A 22,846-nucleotide genomic window follows, 5' to 3' on the forward strand; every position below is an offset into this window, starting at 1 on the left:
TTTACCTCTCTACCTCTTCCTTTCCCCAAGACACTTGGTAACACTCTCTTCTCCTGCCCACCTTACTGGACTGTTAAAAGGAAGTCAAATGTATAAGGACTTTGTACACTACACGACACTTGACAAATGTAAGAGATTTTTGCCAGGTCTTTCGTGGTAACTGTGCTTTTATGATACATCCTTGTTTTAGCCATTAGATAGGGTCCTCAGGATCAAATAAAATGACCCTAGTGAGAAATTACTATTAATCTATCACATTTTCTTACAGATGGTTAGTTTTGTGTAAATTTCAGACAAAGTTTCTCTACGTTTCGACAAAGTGCAGATCTTGTTCACGACTGAGATGCGGAATACACATATCTAAGAAGTAATAATGCCATTTATCATGGTGTCAAAATCATGTCCAGAATACCGTGTGCTGTTGTGGAAACCACATTTTAAAGAAGGGTTCTGAAAAAAATCCAAGTGTGGGAGACCATGTTCTGTGAAGCTGAAGCGGGTTAGCCTGACTGATCGTTTTGCTCTAACTGGTTGCAAGTTACCCAAAATACCGAAGTCTTACAGCAGTTCTTTTGGCAGGGAGCTCAGGGTTTTTCAAGCATGCTGCTCACACGTATTTAAACAGGAAACAGACTTGTTACGTCGTACTCAGGACTCGGACCAGGATGTGAAAGTTAGAGATACACGTTTTAGTTCAGTGGGAGGAGGAACATCCTAACAGTTTGGATGACCCCACAATAGAACATGACACACAGGCAGCAGTCTCCCCATCCTTGGGTTTATCCAAACAAGGACTAGAAAGTCCTCTGGGAAAGGGGCTGCAGAAAAGGTCCCTCACAGCATAGAGGCTGAAATGGATGGAGCTCTAAGGCATCTTCCAACCGGTACATGCCATGGTAGGTGATCACAGGCAGCAGCTGAGAGGCGCCTACTGCCTGCTCTGCTAATGACGTCATCCTTCTCTAGCTCCCAGACTCCCTTCCTCAAACCAAGCAGCACTGCTGCTTCCAACCACTACTGTCTTCTCCCGGCCCAGAGGGCAACAAGCACTTCAGAACCAAAGCCTCAAAGATAACACATTGAAAAAAAAGATACACATCCTTGCATTGCTACATAAAATAGTGAATGAAAACGTAATGAGGTAATAATGCCACCGGATTAGCAATCTCACAGTTCATTCACAGTTGAAGTTTTTACATTAACTGGATGAAGAAAACCAGGACAGCTGGTCCTAGCTGGCAACCCTCCGCTCCAAACGTAAGAAACGGAGCTGCGGGAAGGAAACGAGAGCATAGAAAAAGAACTTCTGTAGATCCATTTAATAAATGTAGCTGAGGAAACTCCAAGAGGAAAAGTAAACTGTCCAAAGTCACACAGCTCATCAAAGGAGGAGAGCTGACCCAAATTAATTTTAGATTCCATAGTCAAGACTCGTTCATCTATGGTTTCCTGTAGTGAGATGAGGTGGCCTGGAGTTGGGACCTGCGCAGTGAGGGGGTTAACAGCAGAACAGTATTTTCTGGGCTCAAAGATAGGAAGGACTTCATCTGAACGAATTTCATTGGCTTTTTGAGAATCTAAAGCCTGGAAAAGTCAGACTGATTCACCTTTTTGTAGTGAAGTCTCAGGTTCTTGGGATGAAGACGGAAGATGCGGCCCATCTCCGGTTTAATGATGGAGGGCCCAAAGGTTTTAAAATTTTTGAGTGGCAGGGAGCGGGGAAAGGAAAGATCTAATAACTTAAGGGAAAACCCTATTTGGGGGAAAAAATGAACGTCTTCTTTTAAAGAAAAATAGGACAGAGAGGGGAAAACACTGTAAATGCTCAAGATTGCTACGATTTCTTTTACCGTTTTTCTAATTACTTGTGGCGTTCCCACAGGGACTATTGTTTTTACCATGGTTACCTGTTTGGCTGCAATTTCTTCATCTCGTCCATCTCCAATCACTACATATGTGACTTTCTTTCCAAACCTAGATACAATTCTCTCGAAGCAGCTCTCCTTACCTGATGAGAAAAAGAAATTTCCCATTAGGACATTCCCCCTACCTTTTTTCAACACTAAAGAAAAGAGCTGCTGCTGGTTCACCTGCCTAGGCTTAGACAAAACAAGTGACAGCCCATGTAATTTGTATGGCAGGGAGTGGGGGTGGCAGCTGGAGATCAGCAGGCCTGCTGCCCAAAGAATGTAGAATTGTGCTATTAAGACAAGACTTTCTAAGCATTGTGCTTTTTAGGTTCTTATTTTAATAAGTATGTTTTTTTTTTTTTTCTAAGTAGGCCCATACCCAGTGGGGGCTTGAACTCCTAATCATGAGATCAAGATCTGAGCTGAGGGGCACCTGGGTGGCTCAGTGGGTTAAAGCCTCTGCCTTCAGCTTAGGTCATGATCCCAGGGTCCCGGGATCGAGCCCCGCATCGGACTCTCTGCTCAGCGTGGAGCCTGCCTCCCCCTCTCCCTCTGCCTGCCTCTCTGCCCACTTGTGATCTCTGTCAAATAAATAAATAAAATCTAAAAAAAAAAAGATCTGAGCTGAGATCAAGAGTTGAAAGCTTAACTGCCAGTCACCCAGGCGCCCCTTAGTGTGGTGAATTTTTACAAATGGAAAGCAATGGTGTCTAGGCAGTGTGAAAGCTAGGATACCACCTCCCTACTTTATAGCTTACAAAGGTAATTCCTTGAATGAACTCTCAAAATAATCCAGTGAGAGGAGTACAGCTCCCTATTGTAAAGATGAAAAGGATTAGTTACTTGTCTCAGATCACAAACAAGCTAGTAGCTACACTCCGGGCTCCAGGATCCAATCTAGGCTGTGGCTATCTTGCCATGATGAAAGGATAATTTTGGAGGGAAACTGTTTTAGTGTAGGGAAAAAAAGTGGAAGCTTAAGGTCCTGATTTCGTATTAGTAATAAGAAACAGGCAAACAGCCATTTTCTTCCAATTCTTCATTTTCCAGACACTGTTTTGGCTTGGGTCTTAGGTCTTTCACAGGGGGTAACAGCCCCCAGAGTACCAATGAATATGGCAGTAAATCAGACCAGAATATCTAGAATGTCACATCTATAGTATCTATTGAATGCTGTAACTGCAACTGAGATCGTGGATCTCTGAAGTTGACTTTGGGAAAGGGTGATTCCAATCCACTGCAGACAGCTGAGAAACATGGCAGTGTATCAAAATTCAAATCCCATCTGGAATGCACCAGTGACTTGCACAGATGATACTGCTGTAGGAAAAGATACTTTATTTACATAAATAAAAGGGAAATTATTTCTCTTGCTTTTTCTTCACCATCTTATATTTTATTTCCCTGTTTCTGCCACCTTCCTCAGTTAAGCAAGGTCCTAACTTTGTTTCCTTCTTCATCCTGCTCCATTAACTTTCTAATCCTTTCTTCTTGCCAGATCCAGTGACTTAGCACGGGGGTTCCTGTGTGAAGAAGAAAAAGGTGCCTCTTCTTCAAGGCACTTGACTGCCATCTGCTGGAAGATTGTTGTAATAAATATATAAACACGAATCTGCAACAACACGATAATCCACAAGAACCTATCCACCCATACCCAGAAGTCCTGCTTGGCACATCTGAGCAACCACAAGTTTCTGAAATCCCTAGCCCAACTGGCACCTCAACCCCACTGAGCGAGTCACCTGGACTGCTCGGGCTTCAGTCTCCCCCTTGTCATAAAAAGCTTGGCTCAGGTGCATTTGGGTCCCTTTCAGTGCTAACATTTTACAATAGCATTGTTATGCCCAACAATCAAATCAGGCAGTGCAGTCAATGTCTGCAGAATAAATACATATTAATCTCATAAATGATTCAACAGATGCCTAGTCCATGTCTTGAGCCCTAATTCAAATATTAAATAGTTCAACTAATAAATTTTTACTATGTTCAAATTGTTGAAGAGTTGTTTGTCTAACTCCATGGCAAGTATTACATCCCTATAAACTAAGACGACCTCTGCCAGACCCAATCTACTTTATGATCTGTCTATGGAAAATAACCTTAAATCAGTCAGATTTTAGACTTTTCCCCTAAGGCCTAACAAAGGGAATGTTTCATATTTATTTGCTTAAAAAACATTTTATTAAATCATCTGACAGAGCGAAGGCGTGAGAGAGCACAAGCGGGGGGGGGCAACACAGGGAGAGGGAGAAGTAGGCTGCACACTGAGCAGGGAACCTGATGCAGGGCTCGATCCCTAGATCATGACCTGAGCAGAAGGTAGACGCCTAACCGACTGAGCCACCCAAGTGCCCCAGGAATGTCTCATATTTAGAGGACAAGGACATTAAAAGTTTTTCATTGTCAAGGCATGTAATGGTCAAGGACGAAACACATTTAGGAATGTCTCCTCTAAAAGGATTACGAGACAGAGAGAGTTATTAACAGCTCACAGTGAAGAAGTAGCTACATTAAAAAAATGTCTCCCGTAGCGTTGGTAAATAAACTTCGTCCATTTTACACTCTGCCAACAATCCTGAAGATGAGCTTTCCATTCAGGAGGATATGGCCAGTGATCACTCAGCTTTACCAAACATCAAACCGCTAAATCTAACTGCAAGACCAACTAAGCCTTTGGAGAATACTGGGTTTCTGGGCTTCCCCTATCAAAAACACTTCTGAGACTTTCAGAAGCAATTTGGAGAATTCTTCTTTAATGTCCAAGGTAACAGAGTGGCCATAAAAGAATCATAACTCTGAAATCAAATATTTCTTCTCCTTGCTCCCATCTCACAAGCAAAGCCTCAAGTCTCTCATTGTAGTTACCAAGGTGCAAGGTACCCACCCACAGCTTTGCAAATGAGCTCTGGATGAAACGAGATTGAGAACAGTTACCAAATAAACACATGTATTGTCAGAGGGAATAAAATCATTCCCATTAGTCTGATGAGCCTTCGGGTGTCAGAACTCACTATATAACAAGCACTACAGAATTTCTACCTTTCAGGAGTGAAAGGCTTATTGCGTGCCCTGGGTTCTTATGAAACACCAAGTGAAGCAGTGGCTGTGAGAGCAAAACATGAAGGGGGGTGGGTTTCCCCCAATCCCTTGTAAATGAAATAATTCAACATACAGAACAAGGAGAATAAAAATAAACTCCCGTATATCTATTGCTGCTCCATTTTTTTTTTTTTAAAAGATTTTATTTATTTATTTGACAGAGAGAGATCACAATAGGAGAGAGGAAGGGAAGAGATCACAGAGAGAGAGGAAGGGAAGCAGGTCCCCTGCTGAGCAGAGAGCCCGATGTGGGACTCGATCCCAAGACCCTGAGATCATGACCTGAGCCGAAGGCAGCGGCTTAACCCACTGAGCCACCCAGGCGCCCCTGCTGCTCCATTTTTGTCGAATGTTATAACACTTTCAGTTGCTTTAGATAAAAATGAGTATGAGAAACTACAGATTTGATTTCCTGTGGACCCGTTGACCCTTTCTTTCTCTGGGAGTATATATCCATAAACACTCCGTGTTATGATATATACTCTCTGTGAGTATATATCCATAAACAATATATGGTATATGGTTGTGAACACTTCTGACCTTTAGATAAATGATACACACCTTACATATCTACCTGCACTGTTTCTGTGTTGAACATCGTCTCCCATATTAATCTTTAAGGATGTACGTACTTTTAGTTCATTCACTTTTTACTGTCATATAGCATCCCACTGTTTGGATATAGCGATTATTTTCTTTTCATGGACAGGTTCACAGAGTGGCTGTTCCCAATTGTATTCTATTATGAACAATGTGGCATCAAAAAAATCCTCACACGTCTCCTTGTGCACGTGAAAATTACTCAAGGGCAGGGGTGGGCCAACTTTCTGTGTCAAGAGTCAGGCAGTAAATATTCCAGGCTTTGCTCTGTTGCAACTACTGGACTCCGCTCCTACAGTGTGAAAGTAGCTATGGAAATGATCTGACATGGCTATGTTTCAATAAAACTTTACAAAAACAGGCAGTGGACAGAATCTGGCACATGGGTTATAGTCTGCAGAGCCTTGTACTAAAGTACATTTATCTAAAAGGGGAGTTACTTGATCATAGGGTTATGCACATCTCAAACCACTACACATTGTCAAACTATTCTCCAAAAAGGACTATATCCAGGGGCGCATCGCTGGCTCAGATGGTAGAGCATGCAACTCCTGATCTTGGGGTTGTGGGTTCAAGCCCCATGTTGGGAATAGAGATTATTTAAAAAATAAAATCTTAAAAAAAGAAGGCTATCTCCATTTTTAATCCCATAGGCAAAGTTAAATGTTCCCATTTCCTTGATAACTTTGGCACTGCCAGACTTAAATTCCTGTTAATCTGATAAATAGGAAATGCATCACACTTTAAGGACATCTGTATGTCCTTAATTGGTGAGGTTAAGGAACTTGCCATATGTTTACTGGTGTTCTGATTTTCCTCTTCTGCAAACTGTTCCAAGGTTTCTGCCTACTTTTCTAAAATGCTGTTTGCTGCTTCATAATTTACAGTTCTTTACAGACTCTGTACACAAATTAACAAGTAAAAGAGTTGCAAGTTATCTTCTACCAGTCTGGTTTGTTTTGTCAACTTTATATTTTCACTCAATATAAAATAGAGCATCATCCAATTAAAATGATCATTTTGTTGTTGCTGTTTTTAAAACTGTTTTTTTGGGGACTTTTAAATAAGATCCTCTTCTACCTTAAGGCCATAGATACTCTTCTGTATTTTTTTTCTAAAAATCAAAGTTTTGCTTCTCATGTTAAGTTTTTTTTTGCCCATCTGGAACTTCTTTCTGCAAACAGCACAAAGGAATACAATTCTGCTTTTCTCCTCATATAGATAACCCAGTTACCCTCGTACCAGGAAGTGAAGGTCAGTTCCAGAGGACAGAGGATTTTTGTCACTGCTATATTCCTAGCACCTTCGCAATGTGAGACACACAGGAGGCAACAGCTACTGTCCTTTCTCATCTAGTGAATCATTACCACTTGCATATAAACTTTGTATAAATTTCTCTTACATTCAAAAATTCTCTTGAGCCCATATGACCCCCACTTACTACACTTCATTTCTTTGTCCTTCTTTATAATTGATCTAAAGTGTCACATGGTTACCATCTCCAGCTCTTCTCTTTCCAGTCTCTCTTAAGCCCATTCCAATTAGGTGTCACTCCCATCACTTTGCTCAAACTGCATGTCAAGTTTATTAACGGCCTCCATGCAGCAATTGTACCTGACCCATTAGCACAATCGGAGTCCAACCCTCTCCCTTTGTCCTCTTCTAAGACACCATTCTCATTTTCCTTCCTACCTCACATACCTCTCCTTCTAACACTGCTGCTGGTTCCACCTTAAGATCCAAATATTTAAATATTAGAGGGACTCGGGGCTAAGTTCACAGACCTCTATTCTTCTGTCTGCATTCATTCTTATGACTTATCCAGTCATTTTTAATAACTGCACACACGTGAAGACTTCCCATTATTCGTCTCCAGCCAGTACCTCTCCCTTGACTTCCAGATTCAGATATCCAACTGCCTCCCTGACATCTCCACGTGCTTAGCTAATAATGGTTTCAAACGTAGCATCTAAAACTAGACCCTTCATCTTTCTTACCCCGGCCTTCTCCATCTCAGTAAATGGCATCTGTGTCCTTTCAGCTGCTTTAGGCCAAAATCCTCGGACTCTTCCTTAACTTCTTTTTCTTTCACACCCCATATCCAAATTACTAGCAATGCCTGTCAAAATAATGCCTTCATAATATATCCTATATATATCACAGACATATCTATCATCATATATGACTACGTCCCCACCTCCATTACTACTACCTTATTTCAAGCCATCCAGGATCTCATGCTGTATTGTTACAATAACCTCCCAATTTGCCTCTTGGCTGTTCTCCTCAAGCTCCTAAATCCTATTTCATGGGAAAGTCATTTCTTGTCAGTCTTCTGCTCAAAACCTAAAAATAGCATTTCACTGGAATAAAAGTTGAAGTCTTTAAAATAATCTACAGGGCCCTGCAGGCTCTCCCTACCCTCTCCTTTGCTCTCTCGTGACTTTATTTCCCAACATTCTTCCTTCCCTGCTCTTCCCTGAACACGTCTCCAACCTCTTCCACGGGCTGTTCTCTCTCCTCGGCATGCTCTTTCTCCAGGTAAAGGGTAATGGCTAACTCCTTCACTTCTGTTAGGTCTCTGCTTAACTTTTCAAAAAAAGGAAGGAAGGAAGGAAGGAAGAAAGCACGGAAAGAAAGGGCTAGAGAGAAAGCTTTTCCTTGAGACACACCTAACTACCCTATTTGAAACATGGCCTTCTTTTCCTAACTGATCTTTAGCTATAGCACTTACCACCATCTGATGTATGTGGTTTGTTTTCCTTAACTTACTTGTTTACTGACTACTTCTTCCCACTAGGAGCAAGGATTTTGATCACTGCTATATCCCCAGTACCTAGAAAAATGTCTTGCAGATAAAGGTGACAAATAAATACTTGGTGAATGAATGAAGAAAAAAAATGTCAACAGGACCTGATGGGCTTATTGCCTCCATAGGTCCTGGGGTATGAGTGCACACACGTGTGTATATGTGTGTGTGTGTGTATAAACATATAAAACTAGACCTACTTTTTATGGAGAAAGCTGATCAACAGGTATGTAGTAGATTTAAAAAAATAATGAATAACCACAGCTCATCTTCAAACTCCAGGACCCTCTCCTTTGGTAACAACAGGGAAGCAGGAACTCTAAGAGTTTGGAGAGATGATGAGAAGGCTGCCAGAGTCCTCTTTTTCTGACCATGTGTGGCACACAAGAAGCAGAGTGACACACTCTCCTGCCTTCTTAGTGGAACAAGTTGGTTTTGTATAGACCTGGTGCCAATTAATTATTTCAGCAAATATTTATTGAGTGCCTACTCTTACCCATACTTGGTACTGAATACATTTTTAGGGGTTAAATAGTACCTTCATATACACAGTCCCATTTGAGTTTCACAACCTCTCTGGAAGTTTCTCATTTTAAATGAGAAACCTGAGGGTCAGGAGATAAAGTAATTTGCCCAAGGTAAGAACCAGTAAGTGGGGGAGACAGGACTTGAATTCTAGTTCTTTTTTCTTTTATAAAGATGTTGTTTATTTAAAGATGTTATTTACTTAAAGATGTTATTTATTCAAAGATGTTATTTATTCATGAGAGAGAGAGGGTGAGAGACAGCACAAGCAGGGGGAGGGGCAAAGTGAGAAGGAGGGGCAGGCCCGATGTGGGGCTCCATGTGGGCCTCGATCACAGGATCCTGGCATCAGGACCTGAGCTGAAGGCAGATGCTTAATTGACTGAGCCACCCAGGCGCCCTGAATTCTAGTCTTTATTACTGTTTTTCTTTTCAAAAAGCTGTACTAAATACCGTAAAATCTGCCGTCTTAACCATTTTTAAATGTACATTTCAGCAGTGTTAAGTATACTCACATTATTCTAAAACGTTCCATGGTACAAAGCTAAAATTCTATACCCATTAAACGACAATTCCCTATCTCCCTTTCCTCTAAGCCTCTGTTAATCACCATTCTACATTGTTTCTATGAGTCTGACTAAGAAACTCACAGTATTTGCCTTTTTGTGACTGTCTTACTTCATTAGCATCACGTCTTCAAGGCTGACACGTGGTTGTATACAACAGTATTTTCTTCCCTCTTATGGCACAGTGATATCCCACTGTATGTCTATACCATATCTTGTTTATCCATTCATCTGATGGACATCTGAGTTGCTTCCACCTCTTGGCTATTGTGAATACCGCTACTATGAACATGGGAGTGCAAGTATTTTTTTGAGATCCTGCTTTCAATCCTTTTGGATATATACCCAAAAGTGGGATTGCTGATCATATTTCTTTTTTAAATTTTTTGAGGGATCACCATACTGTTTTCCACAGTAGTCCTACCACTTTATATTCCCACCAACAAGGCAGAAGGGCTCCAATTTATCCACATCCTTGTCAACACTTGTTATTCTTTTTCTTATTTTTTTTTTAACTTTATTTTAAAGTAAACTCTACACCCAATGTGGGGCTTGAACTCATGAACCCGAAATTAAGAGTTGCATGCTCCACTGACTGAGTCAGGCAGGTAACCCCCCCATTTTTTGTTTTTTGTTTCCATTTTATTTGTTTGACAGACAGAGAATGAGAGAGCACAAGCAAGGGGGTGTGGCAGAGGGAAAGGGAGAAGCAGGCTGCCCACTGAGCAGGAAGCCCAACTCAGGGCTCAATCCCAAAACCCTGGGATCATCACATGAGCTGAAGGCAGATGCTTAACTGACTAAGCCACCCAGGTACCCCGATTTTTCTTTTTTTGACGGCAGCCATCTGAATGGGTGTGAGGAATTTAAACAGTTTTAAGTATACAGCTTAGTCTTTGATTTTTAATCTAGTGCTTTTTCTATTAGACTATACTGTACCACTCTCTCTGGAAGATAAAAATAAATCTGGGATGAGGTAAAAGTAGATTTCCAAGCTACATATTATGTCCTTTCAATTATTATTAATGGAAAGAATATGATAAACTCCTACAAACCTGGATCTGAATCCGGTTTATGTAACTTACTAGCTGTGGAGCCTTGAGGAAGCTATACAACTGTTAAGCCTAAACTGGCCCACCACTAATATTAGGAAAAGACTGCTGTGAATATTAGAGAGATATACATAAAGTGCCTAATTAAGGGATTGACAAGTAATTAAGTACATCATAATTATGAAGTATTACGTAAGGCACGTGACAAGAAACAGAACTGAAACCATACCAATTTTGGTAGCACTATAGATGTTTTCAATAGGAAATATTTCTCCTAGCCCATACAGGAGAACCTTGGCCAGAGCTGGAACCAGCTGCGTCGTAGTGATCAGCACATTCACACAATTCTTTCTAGAAGGGAGAAAAAACAAAAAGAAAAGAAAAGGAAAAAGTGAAACTAAACTCATATGAGAGCAAGAATTCTTTAGAATCTAATTATTAAAAACTAACCTCTTTAGAATCTAATTAATAAAAACTAACTAAAAAGGGCCTGATACTTGTTCAGTGCTATGTTCTGTTATTGCTCTAATTACCTCAGGTTTTTAATTTCCCATATTAAAGGACAGAGATTCTATATATTTAATGGGCACTGAGCCAACAACTTGATTCTTGTCCCATTTCCCTTCTGACCATTCTAGCTCACTGCACTTGTAACAAATAAACCACCAACCCATGTCACTGATAGCACACTCTAGAAAACCAGTAACGAAGACTCAGTCACAGCACTATTTCATCAGAATGCAATTCAGCCCTTTAATAAGGTATGATTTAAATCCTCTTTGCCTTTCACACAATGGCAACATAGATTCCAGAATATACATTAATTTCACATGACCTTTACCTTCGCGGGTATCCACCCGTCGGTGTCAGTTTTACCGTTTGCTCTACTAGGCTGTATCTGGAATTCCTGCTTCGAGGGAGGGAGCAAAAAGGGTACTATAGGAGACTGTATTTGACTATATTTCCCATTCTAAGCTTCAAGCAGAAATCTTAAACTGCTTAAATTCTCCTTTTCTTCTGAATCCTGCCTTCCTGAAGGGGCTCTGATACATTTCTTTGGAGCTTCCTGTACTTAGGATAGGAGATGTGTCTCCTACAGGGATTCTCTGATTTGACCAGGCCCATTCCTGGGCTGGAGATCATGGGTTACCAAACTTTAGTTCTGTGAGCAAAAAGTAAGGGGAAAGAAAAAAGGTTTTCAAATATAAATATTCTCTGAAGATCTGAACATGTGCTGTCAGCGCGGAATGACCTTGCCTCCCGCCTAACCCAAGTGTCTGCCTGCATCTTTTCGACTCCTCTCACCCCTATCCGAAACCAGTGTTAGGGAGTGGCCTATCTTGGACTGGGGTCGGAAAGATGCATCTAGGAGAGGATGAGAACTAAGAGAACCGTTTCCATACCTGGACTGGATGAGAAGTAAGGACTTTAACGCAGTTCCTAACCAGGAATCTGTTAAAACTTCAATTTCTGCTCTTAGTCTCTGCAGTGCTTCCTTTCTCTGGGGACTGAGCAGGCCTTTGGGAATAAAAGCAGACACATTTATCATCTGACGGTATATCCTTGCTGACACTGAGGAAGCAACTTCTAAATTCAATTTAGAAATACTGTGAGTCACTGAAATATTCCAATGAGCTAACAGGTTTCTCTTCTTGGTAAAACTCTGGAGTAGCCTCCTTAATTAAGATACCTTTTTGACTTTCCTCCTCAGAATGTTCTGCTGGGCGAGGGGTGGGGGGGACTACAACCACCACCACAAAATCAGCTGAAAGAAACACTGTGATGACATTCTGCCAAAGCTCACTCTTTCATGAAGAGCCAGTCACATGACTGGCAGATGGGTGGACCATACTTCGAGCTGCACTGTTTTAGATGTGACATCAAGCAAGAATCAAGGAGGGAGAAATGAGGGTTACAGTTGGAAGAGTCTGCAGCATTTCCAATCTCTCTAAAGAAACCGAAGTGCAGGGAGGGAAGGGGGTCTGCCTAAGGTCATATAGCAAGTTAGTGGCTTTTGGCCTCCGAAGTCTTTGTTCTGCCATACCCTGCTCCCACGGTGACGGTGCGGTTCTCACCCCTGCACAGCGCATCAGCCTGAGATTCCAGGCTGAATGACCAACTTCATGAACGTCATTTATTTGTACTGTACTTACTTCTGAAACAACTCCAGCTAAGAAGAGACTAAAACACTGCTTAAGATCAGACAATTAAGCATAAAACAAAAGAGAATTCATCTGATGGCAGCATGTTATCAGCCATTTGAATTATAATATTGAAACCGTAAATCTGACCCTGTATTTTCTGTAGTGAAGGTAAAAGAGAAACTGTGAATTCTATTACAAATATTTCACAAAGACAGGAGGCATTTCTGTGAGGAGAACAGTATATAATTTGTTTACAGATTGATGGTTTCACAATGCAAACCTAGAATTACATGACTCTCAAGGTCTCTGATAAAACAACAAAACCAGCACCCTTAGGTCATGTGTGGCCTACATGTAAGTACACATGTCACACACTTTTAAACAGATTTTATTTATTTATTTGACAGGCGGAGATCACAAGTAGGCAGAGAGGCAGGCAGAGAGAGAGGAAGGGAAGCAGGTTCCCCGCTGAGCAGAGAGCCTGATGTGGGGCTCGATCCCAAAACCCTGGAATCATGACCTGAGCCAAAGGCAGAGGCTTTAACCCACTGAGCCACCCAGGTGCCTCTGTTAATTCCTGTTTTACAAAATACAGGTGGACATTACTTTCAATATGTTCCCCAGGGCAGGCTCAGGGGATTCTCACAGAGGGTTATATCACCTTCCTCAGGAAATCAGGTCCTGGCACCCAGTGAACAGAAAAAGGATCAGACACTGGGCTGTATACGAAAACAAAAGAAAGGCTAATGTGTGGAGAGAGTAGAGTAAAAAGATGGAGTTGCCAAAATAAAGTGCTGGCTCTGAATCATGAGAAAAAAATAGGCCATAAAAAGGGCACTCTAAAAAAAGCAAATTAAATTCCCAAAGTCCCGAGGCCTGTGATTTTTATCTGGTACTGGGGGCTCTAACAGCAATTAACCAAATTACCTTCGAAGCCCTATTTTCACTTTCTGTAGCACAATGTGAGGCAGCACAGTGCGGTAGCAGGATCTGGGGTAATATACCTCTAGACAGTTTATTGAATCCCTGAAACTTCATGTTTTGAGGGTGATGGTTCACAGCTTAAAATTTTTTTCTCATTAAGGTACATCACTAAAAAAGGAACTGCATCAGGGCGCTTGGGTGCCTGTCAGTAAGCACTCAACTCTTGACCTCCGGCCATGAGTTCAAGCCTCCTATTGGGCACAGAGCTTACTTTTAAAAATAAACAAACAAACAAACAAAAAAAACCACAAACATCTTTCATACTTAGAAAAAGGGGGGGTGCTGCATGAACATAAAGTGCACTGGACCAAGAGTTAGGGGATTGGGTTCCAGCTGTGACCGTGGGTTTGCTGTCCTGAGCAGCCTCATGATAAATGTGCTTTCTCGAATTCAAAATGAGGGATTCTGATTATATCTATATTTTTAAATAATGAATTTTCTTTTTTCTTTCTCTTTTTAAAAGATTTTATTTATTTATTTGACGCAGAGAGAGTTAGCAAGAGAGGTAATACAAGCAGGAGGAGTAGGAGAGGGAGAAGCAGGCTTCCTGCTGAGCAGGGAGCCCGATGTGGGGCTCCATCCCAGGACCCTGGGATCATGACCTGAGCTGAAGGCAGACGCTTAACTGACTGAGCCACTCAGGCGCCCCTCAGATTAGATTTCTAATGTCTCTTCTAATTTGAACAGTCTATGGCTAATTTATTAATCTTAAGTAAAATAATTTTAGGCAAAGTAACACCTGATATTTGAGTTATTTCTGGGAAGGATTTCCAAGGTCCAACACATGGCTACTGCCAACCTTTAATTCTGGACTGAGTTTTCCATCCTTTATAAATCTAGCCACTTGTTCTGCCTGACTTGTTTTGATAGTTACATAAATCAGTCAAAAAACATGGCAACCTATTAACTAGTATTGACAATAGCTGTGACTCCTGAATAAAAAACATACATAATCAGATATAATCTTTGAAACACACTTCTTTAAAAAGGTATTTATCTAAAAAGAACAAGAGAACTCTGCAAAGCTTTGCTAAGAGAAGTCCATGAGAAATGCAGTTTCCTCCTCAGAAAGTTTCAGTCAAACCTCATTTTTTAAAATACAAAGTTAAAATGTGATTGTGGCCCCAATTCCCAAGCAGTTGTTAGGGAGTTCTGAGGAATCCCTGGAAAAGAACACAGGAAATAAGAGGGAAACAGAATATCAGACTTGTTGTATGACACACTTACCACCCACGTTGCTTTTATGCTTATCGTAGATTTCTCTCACTTTTCGGTAGCGGAAAGCCAGTTTTCTCATCCAGTCCACACCTCCCTGGACACCCACAGAGGAACCATGGCTGCTACCGCCTCCTGAGCCACTGAAACCATCTGTTGAGAAACTATAGTTGCTGCAGAGAGAGAGAGGATGATGAAAATTAATATCTTAACTGTACAGGGTTTTGGGCTGGATCCCACCTGGGATTCTCTGTCCTATTCCTGGCATCTGACATCAAGTCTAAAGGCCTTTTTTTTTTTTTTTAAATTTTACTTATTTGAGGAAGAGAGAGAGAGCAGAAGTAGAGGGTCCCAGGGAGAAGCAGACTCCCCACTGAGAAGGGAGACCGATGAGGGACTCGATCCCGGGACTCCAGGATCATGACCTGAGCAGTCGTCCAATCAACTGAGCCACGAACCTTCTCTCTTAATCTCTGTATGTCAGAATCTATCTTCCATTAGTTGTCTACCTCACCCTCATTACTGCCATCAAAGAAAGGAGGGAGAGAGGGGGAAAGAGTGGTTAGGGAAAAGAGCATCTTTTCATTAATGATAGTTATCTTTTTCTTTTTTTAAATAAATTGTGTGTCTTTTTTTTTTTTTTTTTTTTTTTTTTTTTTTTTTTTTTACAGAGAGAGAGAGAGAGAGATCACAAGTAGGCAGAGAAGCAGGCAGAAAGAGAGAGGAAAGCAGACTCCTTGCTGAGCAGAGAACCCGATGCAGGGCTTAATCTGAGGACCCTGAGATCATGAAGGCAGAGACTTAACCCATTGAGCCACCTAGGAGCCCCAGTGATAGAATATCTTAAAAAAAAAAACCCAAAAAACAAAAAACCCCAAACCCAGAATATAACATTTTTATGTACACAGACACAGACACACAAGTGCGTGCACGCATGCGTGCGCGTGCCCACACACACGCGGAAACTATGTAATGTGGAGAAACGTGTGAAGAAATAATGGAAGGAAATAACCACAAATATTAATAATTGCAAGGTGTAATGGAGATGTTCTTCAGACATACGTTAGCTGGTTTATTAATTTCATGGGTCAAAGTGATGGCTTTAAAATGTCCACAAATTCTTTAATAACTCCTCTCTTCTAATTCCTCTCCCTATGGGTATGGACTGCATTTCAGTGTAAGCAGGATGTGGTGGAAGTGATGGTGTCAGACCGCAGAGACAGGATTCTCTTGCTCTCTCGGAGCACTTGCTCTGAGAGAAGTCAGCGGTCATGAGAACACTTGAGCTGCCCCCCTCCCCCCCGGAGAGGCATGCAGAGTGAGGAACTGAGGTGTCCCGTTATCGCCCCGTGTGAGAGCTGCAAGCAGGTCCTCCAGCTCCCATCAAGCCTTCAGATGATTAAAGCTCCAGCCAGTATCTTGATTTTTCATCTCAGAGACCCTAATTCAAAACTGTCTCGCTAAGTCACTTTTAAGTTCCTATCTTATAGAAATTACGATATGATAAATGTTTATTGCCTTAAGCTACTAAGTTTGGGGGGTAATCTGTTACACCGCCATAGAAATAAGTAATATAGTTAAACAGGCTGGGAGAGGTGAACGATTCTTAAGTAAAGATTTAAAAAAAAAAATGACCAACAGAATTAGAGACAACTTGGTTCAATCAAAAGTCAAAACTGAGTTCAGTAAGTATGAGTTTCTACTTTTAAGAAAATAAAGCTGTCAAGACATTTAGGTAATTACTGGTTAGCCTCATGTATAAGAGGAAAAAAACCTCTGGGCTTCAGAGTGGATCATAAACTGCTTCAGACCAGGCACTTTTCTAAAAGGTCCAGTAAAATCTCATTAGTACAGTGCACTTCATGGCCATGTGAGCCACGTGCATGACTGGACGCTGCTTCTCATGTGGGAATCTGTAATCCTTCTCAGCCCTATAGGATTAGATCCTTCCAGTTCTGCTCTATGTTTGAGAATTCATGGAGGAAACAATTTTAGGTAGACACAGGGAAGAATCTATGAAAGGGACAAACATGAAAACAAATCAACATGAAAAAACTGTGACAGTCTTTTTTTCTATAAGCCTTTAAATAAAAGCTAGATACATTTTTGGATTATTCAGTAAGACTACTGGGTAAAAAGACAGTAGTCAAGAGAGAAATGAGGACACAAAGCAAGCATTTTGCCATCGAGATCCCCGTGGTATAGTGTTCACTGACACAATGTTTAAGGTTGTCTCTGATAGGGTTACTCCTGACACCAACAGACCCCACAGTTAGTTTCCCTGGTAAAATGCCCCATGCTTATTTGTATCTAAAACTGACCAGTCTGGTAGCACACTCCTCCTGACTGAAAATCTGGGCAAAGAGAAACTAGTGTATCCTTTACTTTGAAGCCTTTTTCCCTCATTCCATCATTGTTACCCATTCTTCAAGGCCATACTCAAATTCTACTGCACTGAGAAGGCCCCTCCAACGCTGGCAACCATAGCCACCAGAATTACTTCCTTTTCTGTGCTCCGTCACATTCTCTACAGGCCCCTCCACACATGGCAGTCCATCGTTACCTCTCGGTCTCCACTAACACTGCGAGATCTTTTAAGGCCATGTCTTACTCGTCTTTGTTTTCCTCTGAACCTAGACAGCGTCTCGTGCCTAACAGGTATATACTTAAGTTTAAGACATCACTGCTTCTATCACCTCAAGTCCTGGCCATTGTCATCAGAAGCCACATCTTCCACGTGCACCTGGTCACACTCCTGTTGAAAGACAAAACCAAAAGCTATTTCAGTACAGGGAGTGTAAGTGCCACCACCAGCATGACATATTGTAAAAAGACCACAAACAATGGCAGATGATGAAATACCTTACAGTCTCTCTTGTGTGTGGAGGACCACTCTCACCCCCCTGCTGTCCAACTTCTTTTAAGGCCTAAGTCAGGTCCCATGGTCTTCATGAAATCTTCCTTACCCAGCCCAACTCTCAAGTATGCTCTTCTCTCAGTAGTCACGGGTATAACACAACAGCTCATGGGTATAAACACAAGCTCTTTCCACTGTCAGGGATGTCAATGTCCTACGCCAGACTGTGAAGTTCTGTTATACACTGTGGCCTTCCTGTGGCACAATCTGTATCCTACAGCTTCTCTGTACCCCTCCAGTCTAGTCCTTGTGTAGCATGTGCTCGCTCTTAATGTAGCATGTATCCAATACGTTTTTGCAGATGAAACAGATGCTGGTAGAGTATGGTATCAAAACGGAGAATGACTGTAACAGAAATCTGTAAATCCAAACTTAGGAATTAGAAGTGATCACCTAAGTTAATCTCCTCATGTTCCAAAAGTGAGGTGAAACGAATGACCCGCATTTATAAACACTATAGTGAGTGATAAAAAGGAACTAGAAAAAGCCTGGGCCTTCTAATTTGAATCCAAGGTTCTCTCCACCAAGCCTGAGCTACTATGGACATAAAATGCCACCCACTGCCTAACACTGAGAGATTCACTCCTCTGATACCACCTAAGGCAATATTGTGATGTCCACCTGTATCAGAATCCCCTGGGGAAGTTTTTTAAAAATGCATATTCTTGGGTCCACCCCAGACCTACTTCAATCAGAATTTCTGGGTGTGAAGTCCTAGAATCTTCATTTTTAACAAGCTCCCCAGGTGATTCTTATGCCCCCTAAAGTTGAGAACCACTGACCTGGGGGGCAGGAACACATTCAGGTCAAATTCTTCACAGAACTTTCAGTCCTGAGTGAGGTCTATGTCTAGAAAATCATTACAAATACAATTTGGCAATAATTATTGGCACAAAATAGGTTTTCAATAAATGTTTGATGAGTAAAACTATGATGTCCTAACATGTCAACATGTGAAGTTGAGGAAGATTAAAGCATTGTGGAGGTTAGACAAAGGTACTAGAGTTTAGAGCCCTGGTAATTCAATTTGTTGGAGAACTGTTCATTGAGTAAAACTAGACTATATTTGAAAAGAAATAGGATTATTTTGTGTTTATAAAATGTTATCTTATTTTTAATTAATTAATTATATTTATTTTAAGTAATCTTTATACCCCATGTGGGACTGGAACTCACAACCCTGAGGTCAAGAGTTGCGCGTTCTTCTGACTGAGCCACTCAGGCACCCCACTATTTTGTTTTTTAACTTAAAATTTTCACTGTTTTTAAAAAACTAGGTTACGTAAGTAGTACACAGTCTGAAACTCAGAAAGGCATCAAGTGAAAAGTCCGCTCCTTCCCACCTCTGTGTCCCAGCAACATATCCCCTTCTCCAGAGAGAACAATTGTTACTAGTTTCTTGTGTAGGATAACTGCTTAACTGAGGCCCAGAATGGGGAGATAACTTTCCTAACCTGGAACTCACACTCTGGTCTTTTGACTTCCCAGTCTTGTGCTCTTGCCACTATACCACGGTCACCTCAAAGGTGAACTCAAATGTCAAAGCCAAAAAACTTCACCAAGAAATTCTTCGTGTCCCTGGTTTTCCTTGCATCTAACTATAAAATGATTCTGGACATCAAGATTAACCTATACATGGATAATAAGCATATATAAAGTATAATGAGTCAGAATAGCCATTTATAGATCTGACAGATCAAGAGATTATATTTTAAGAAGGTAAAGTCAAAAGATAGTCAAGATATAATTAAGAGTACAGAGTAAAACCCACCTTATTATCTGTTACTTAAGACAGATGAATAAATAGGAATGTTGGTTTATATTTCACTGTTTTGTGTGAAGGGCTGGCATTTCCTCTAGAGCTAGATCACTTCCAAAGAGGCTAACAAAAATCAAATTTTTGAACCAATAAAATTGAGGGCCAGTACCAAGACTGATGACCAAGCTAAGGTACTGTTCTTCTAAGCCTATAAAAGCCTAAGTGGCCAAGTGGCTTCTCCACAACCACCCCTTCTCACCACATTTCCTCTCAATACATAAGCAGAGGCTAGATAGTTATTGAACAAACAAAATGTTTAACTGAAGCACAGAACACTTTAAAATGCTTACCTCTAAGTCATTGAAAAACAGATGTGTATCAGCCACCTCAAAAATCATCTCTTCCATTGTTAAACCTGAGCCAATCACTACTGTTGGATCCTAGAAGACAGTAAGAGAAAAATTTGTTTAATTTGGTACCAACAGCACTGGTTCTAATCTTCAGGTATTTTGGAGTTATTCTGGGTCAAGGTCACAACAACACAGGCCTACAAAAGTGCTTCTAACTATTACTCACGCAATTTCATTCACAGTGAGAGGAATCTGGGATTATGCAAAGTTAATTTCTGAAGTCAGTTTTTATAAAACTAAACTCACTTAAAAAATACCATTTTGAGTGGAAATTCCCTGTTTTGTAAGAAGTGCTAACTATTGCTAAAATATTACTAATGTAATACCTATTATCTCCCTTCAGCCTCCCTGCCCCCCCCCCGCCCCAAGTATAAATACTGGAAGTCAGTTATCTGACAATCTCAACAGTCAGGAAATAAATGAAGAAGGCTTTAAAGTCAAAATATTTGTAGGAAAACCAATGCATTTAGCTTTAAAGTGAACCATGAGGTCTTCACTTCACAAAATGTTCACAAACATTTTGTTCACAAACATTTTGTTTGTTCAATAACTATCTAGGCTTCTGTATGCTCTTATTTTATATACTTTTATACTCAGCTTATACAGCATATGAGCTAATGTCAGCTTACCAGACTGGATACTAAAAGCCTGTGGAAAGCACTTCTAACAGAAACATTAATGATAATAAGAAATAAATGGGAATAGTAAGAAAGCAAAGGAAGCAGATATTTTTATAAAATTTATTCATAGAAACAAAAAAATAGAAGCCTGGAGATAATATAGTGAAGAAATACATAGCTTATCCCTCTATTAAAGCTGATGTTTAGGGGTACCTGGATGGTGCAGTTGGTTAAACGCCAACTCTTGGTGTGAAGTTTGCTTGGATTTTCCTCTTTCTTTCTTCCCTCCACAACCCCGTGCGTGTGTGCTCTTTCTCACTCTCTCTCTCAAATAAATAAATCAATCTAAAACAAACAAACAACGTCCCCCTCCCAAAACTCTGTTTATATTGATGACTAAATAAATTAAATTCTGCTTGGTATATATCTAGTTTAAGGAGGTATGTAATCTATGTAAGAAAAATATTTTGTACTTTATATATATTTTAAATTTACATATCTGGCATATACTCAGCTAAATAAAACGCTCAGTTTGGGCTGTTAAAAGTGACTTAAGGTTAACGGATATGTCTTTGGAATATATAATCCCAAGACTCCATTCTGTTTTGAGCTTCATTCCCATATTTAATCTTTATAAAACAGTAGTCTTGAACAACTTAAGCTTATATAGCCCTGGTCCTAGGTCTAGTCTCCAGCTTTATTAATACTGCCTGACCATGTTGCCTGTCTGGTACAAGCCATCAGGTGCAGTTTTACACGGAAAGTGAAAGAAAGGCCAACAGGGTAAGATACAGGTAGCAGAAAAAGTGATTTTGGTTACCTGTCCATATAGTCAGGAGGAGGACACTACAACAAAGGAAGAAAGACTCAAATTACCTTTCCATACTTCTGGGCATAGGATCCAGTAAGAAGAGAGTGAAAGATGATGATGGTTTCATCCAAGTCCCATAGAAATACCCGCTGAGGAAGGAAAAACAAAAAATAGTGAGTGAGCATCTTTTCTTAATACAATGGAATGGAACAAGAAATACGTAACAGAAAGAAAACTGAAAAATTCACAAATATGTGAAGATTAAACAACACAATTTTAAACAACTAATAGATCAAAGAAAAAAATCCCAAGTGAAATTAGGAATACTTTGAGATGAATGAAAACTAAAACACAACACACCAAAATTTATAGGCTGTAATGAAATCAATACTAAGAGGAGAATTTATAGCTATAAAATACATGCCTTCAAAAAGAAGCAAGATTTCAATCAATAACATGACTGTCCAATTTAAGGAACTGGAACGAACCAGCAGAAGGAAAGACTAAAGGTTAGAATGGAGATAAATAAATCAGAGAGTAGAAAAGTAACAAGAAAAAAAAAATCAATGAAACCAAAAGTTGGTTCTTTGAAAAGATCTGCAAAATTGACAACTTTTAGCTAGGTTAAGAAAAAAAAGAAGCCTCAAATTAGTAAAATCAGAAATGGAAGTGGGGATGTTATTATCAATTTTACAGAAATAAAAAGAATTGCAAGAGAATACTATGGACTACTAACAAATAACCTAGATGGACAGGGACAACTTCTTAGAAATTTACAAAATGCCAAAACGGACTCAGGAAGAAACAAAAATCTGAACAGACCTTTAACAGAGGTTGAACTCAGTAATCAAAAAGACACCAAGAAAGAAAAGCCCAGGGCCAGATGGTTTCACTGTTAAATTCTACCAAACAGTTAAAGAAATAACACCAATCCTTCTTTAACTCTTCCAAAAAGTTGAAGATGAAGGAATACTTCCTAAGTCGTTCTATGAAGCCAGCGTTACCCTGATACTAAAGTCAGATAATAGAGACACTACAAGAAAACTGCAGACAAGTATCTCTTATGAACATCAAAGCAAAAAGTTTCTCCACAAAATACTAGCAAACAAAATTCTAGCAGCATATTAAAAGGACTGTATGTCATGGCCCTGTGGGATTTGTTTAGAATGCAAGGATGGATCACCATACAAAAATTAATCAGTGTTATACGCTACCTTAAGAAAACAGAGGGGTAAAAACCCAATCGTCATTTCGATTGATGCAGGAGGAGCATCTGACAAAATTCAATACACTTTCATAATAAAAACATTCAATAAAATAGAAGTAGAAGTGAATTTCCTCACATGATAAAGATTGTATATGAAAAACCCAGAATTAATATCTTACTCAATGGTGCAAGACTGGAAGCTTTATCCCTGAAATCAG

The 22,846-nt window shown here is 40.2% G+C and overlaps 1 protein-coding gene across 3 annotated transcripts in view; it reads right to left on the minus strand.

Annotated features, from left to right (window-relative positions):
* Positions 1–22,846, minus strand: part of EYA3 (EYA transcriptional coactivator and phosphatase 3) — a 109,637-nt gene that overhangs the window by 3,733 nt on the left and 83,058 nt on the right. For all 3 annotated transcript variants that reach the window (XM_045064047.1, XM_004741038.3, XM_004741040.3), the window contains 7 exons: positions 21,487–21,570; positions 19,931–20,020; positions 17,601–17,659; positions 14,917–15,077; positions 11,965–12,079; positions 10,791–10,912; positions 1,908–2,008 (listed from right to left, as the gene is read on the minus strand). In XM_045064047.1, the coding sequence (XP_044919982.1) occupies positions 1,908–2,008; positions 10,791–10,912; positions 11,965–12,079; positions 14,917–15,077; positions 17,601–17,659; positions 19,931–20,020; positions 21,487–21,570 (732 nt within the window). The remainder of the gene's footprint in view (positions 1–1,907; positions 2,009–10,790; positions 10,913–11,964; positions 12,080–14,916; positions 15,078–17,600; positions 17,660–19,930; positions 20,021–21,486; positions 21,571–22,846) is intronic.

This window comes from Mustela putorius, unplaced genomic scaffold (assembly GCF_011764305.1).
Source record: "Mustela putorius furo isolate JIRA1106 unplaced genomic scaffold, ASM1176430v1.1 tig00003853_pilon_pilon_pilon, whole genome shotgun sequence".
In the NCBI taxonomy this organism is placed as follows: Eukaryota; Metazoa; Chordata; class Mammalia; order Carnivora; family Mustelidae; genus Mustela; species Mustela putorius.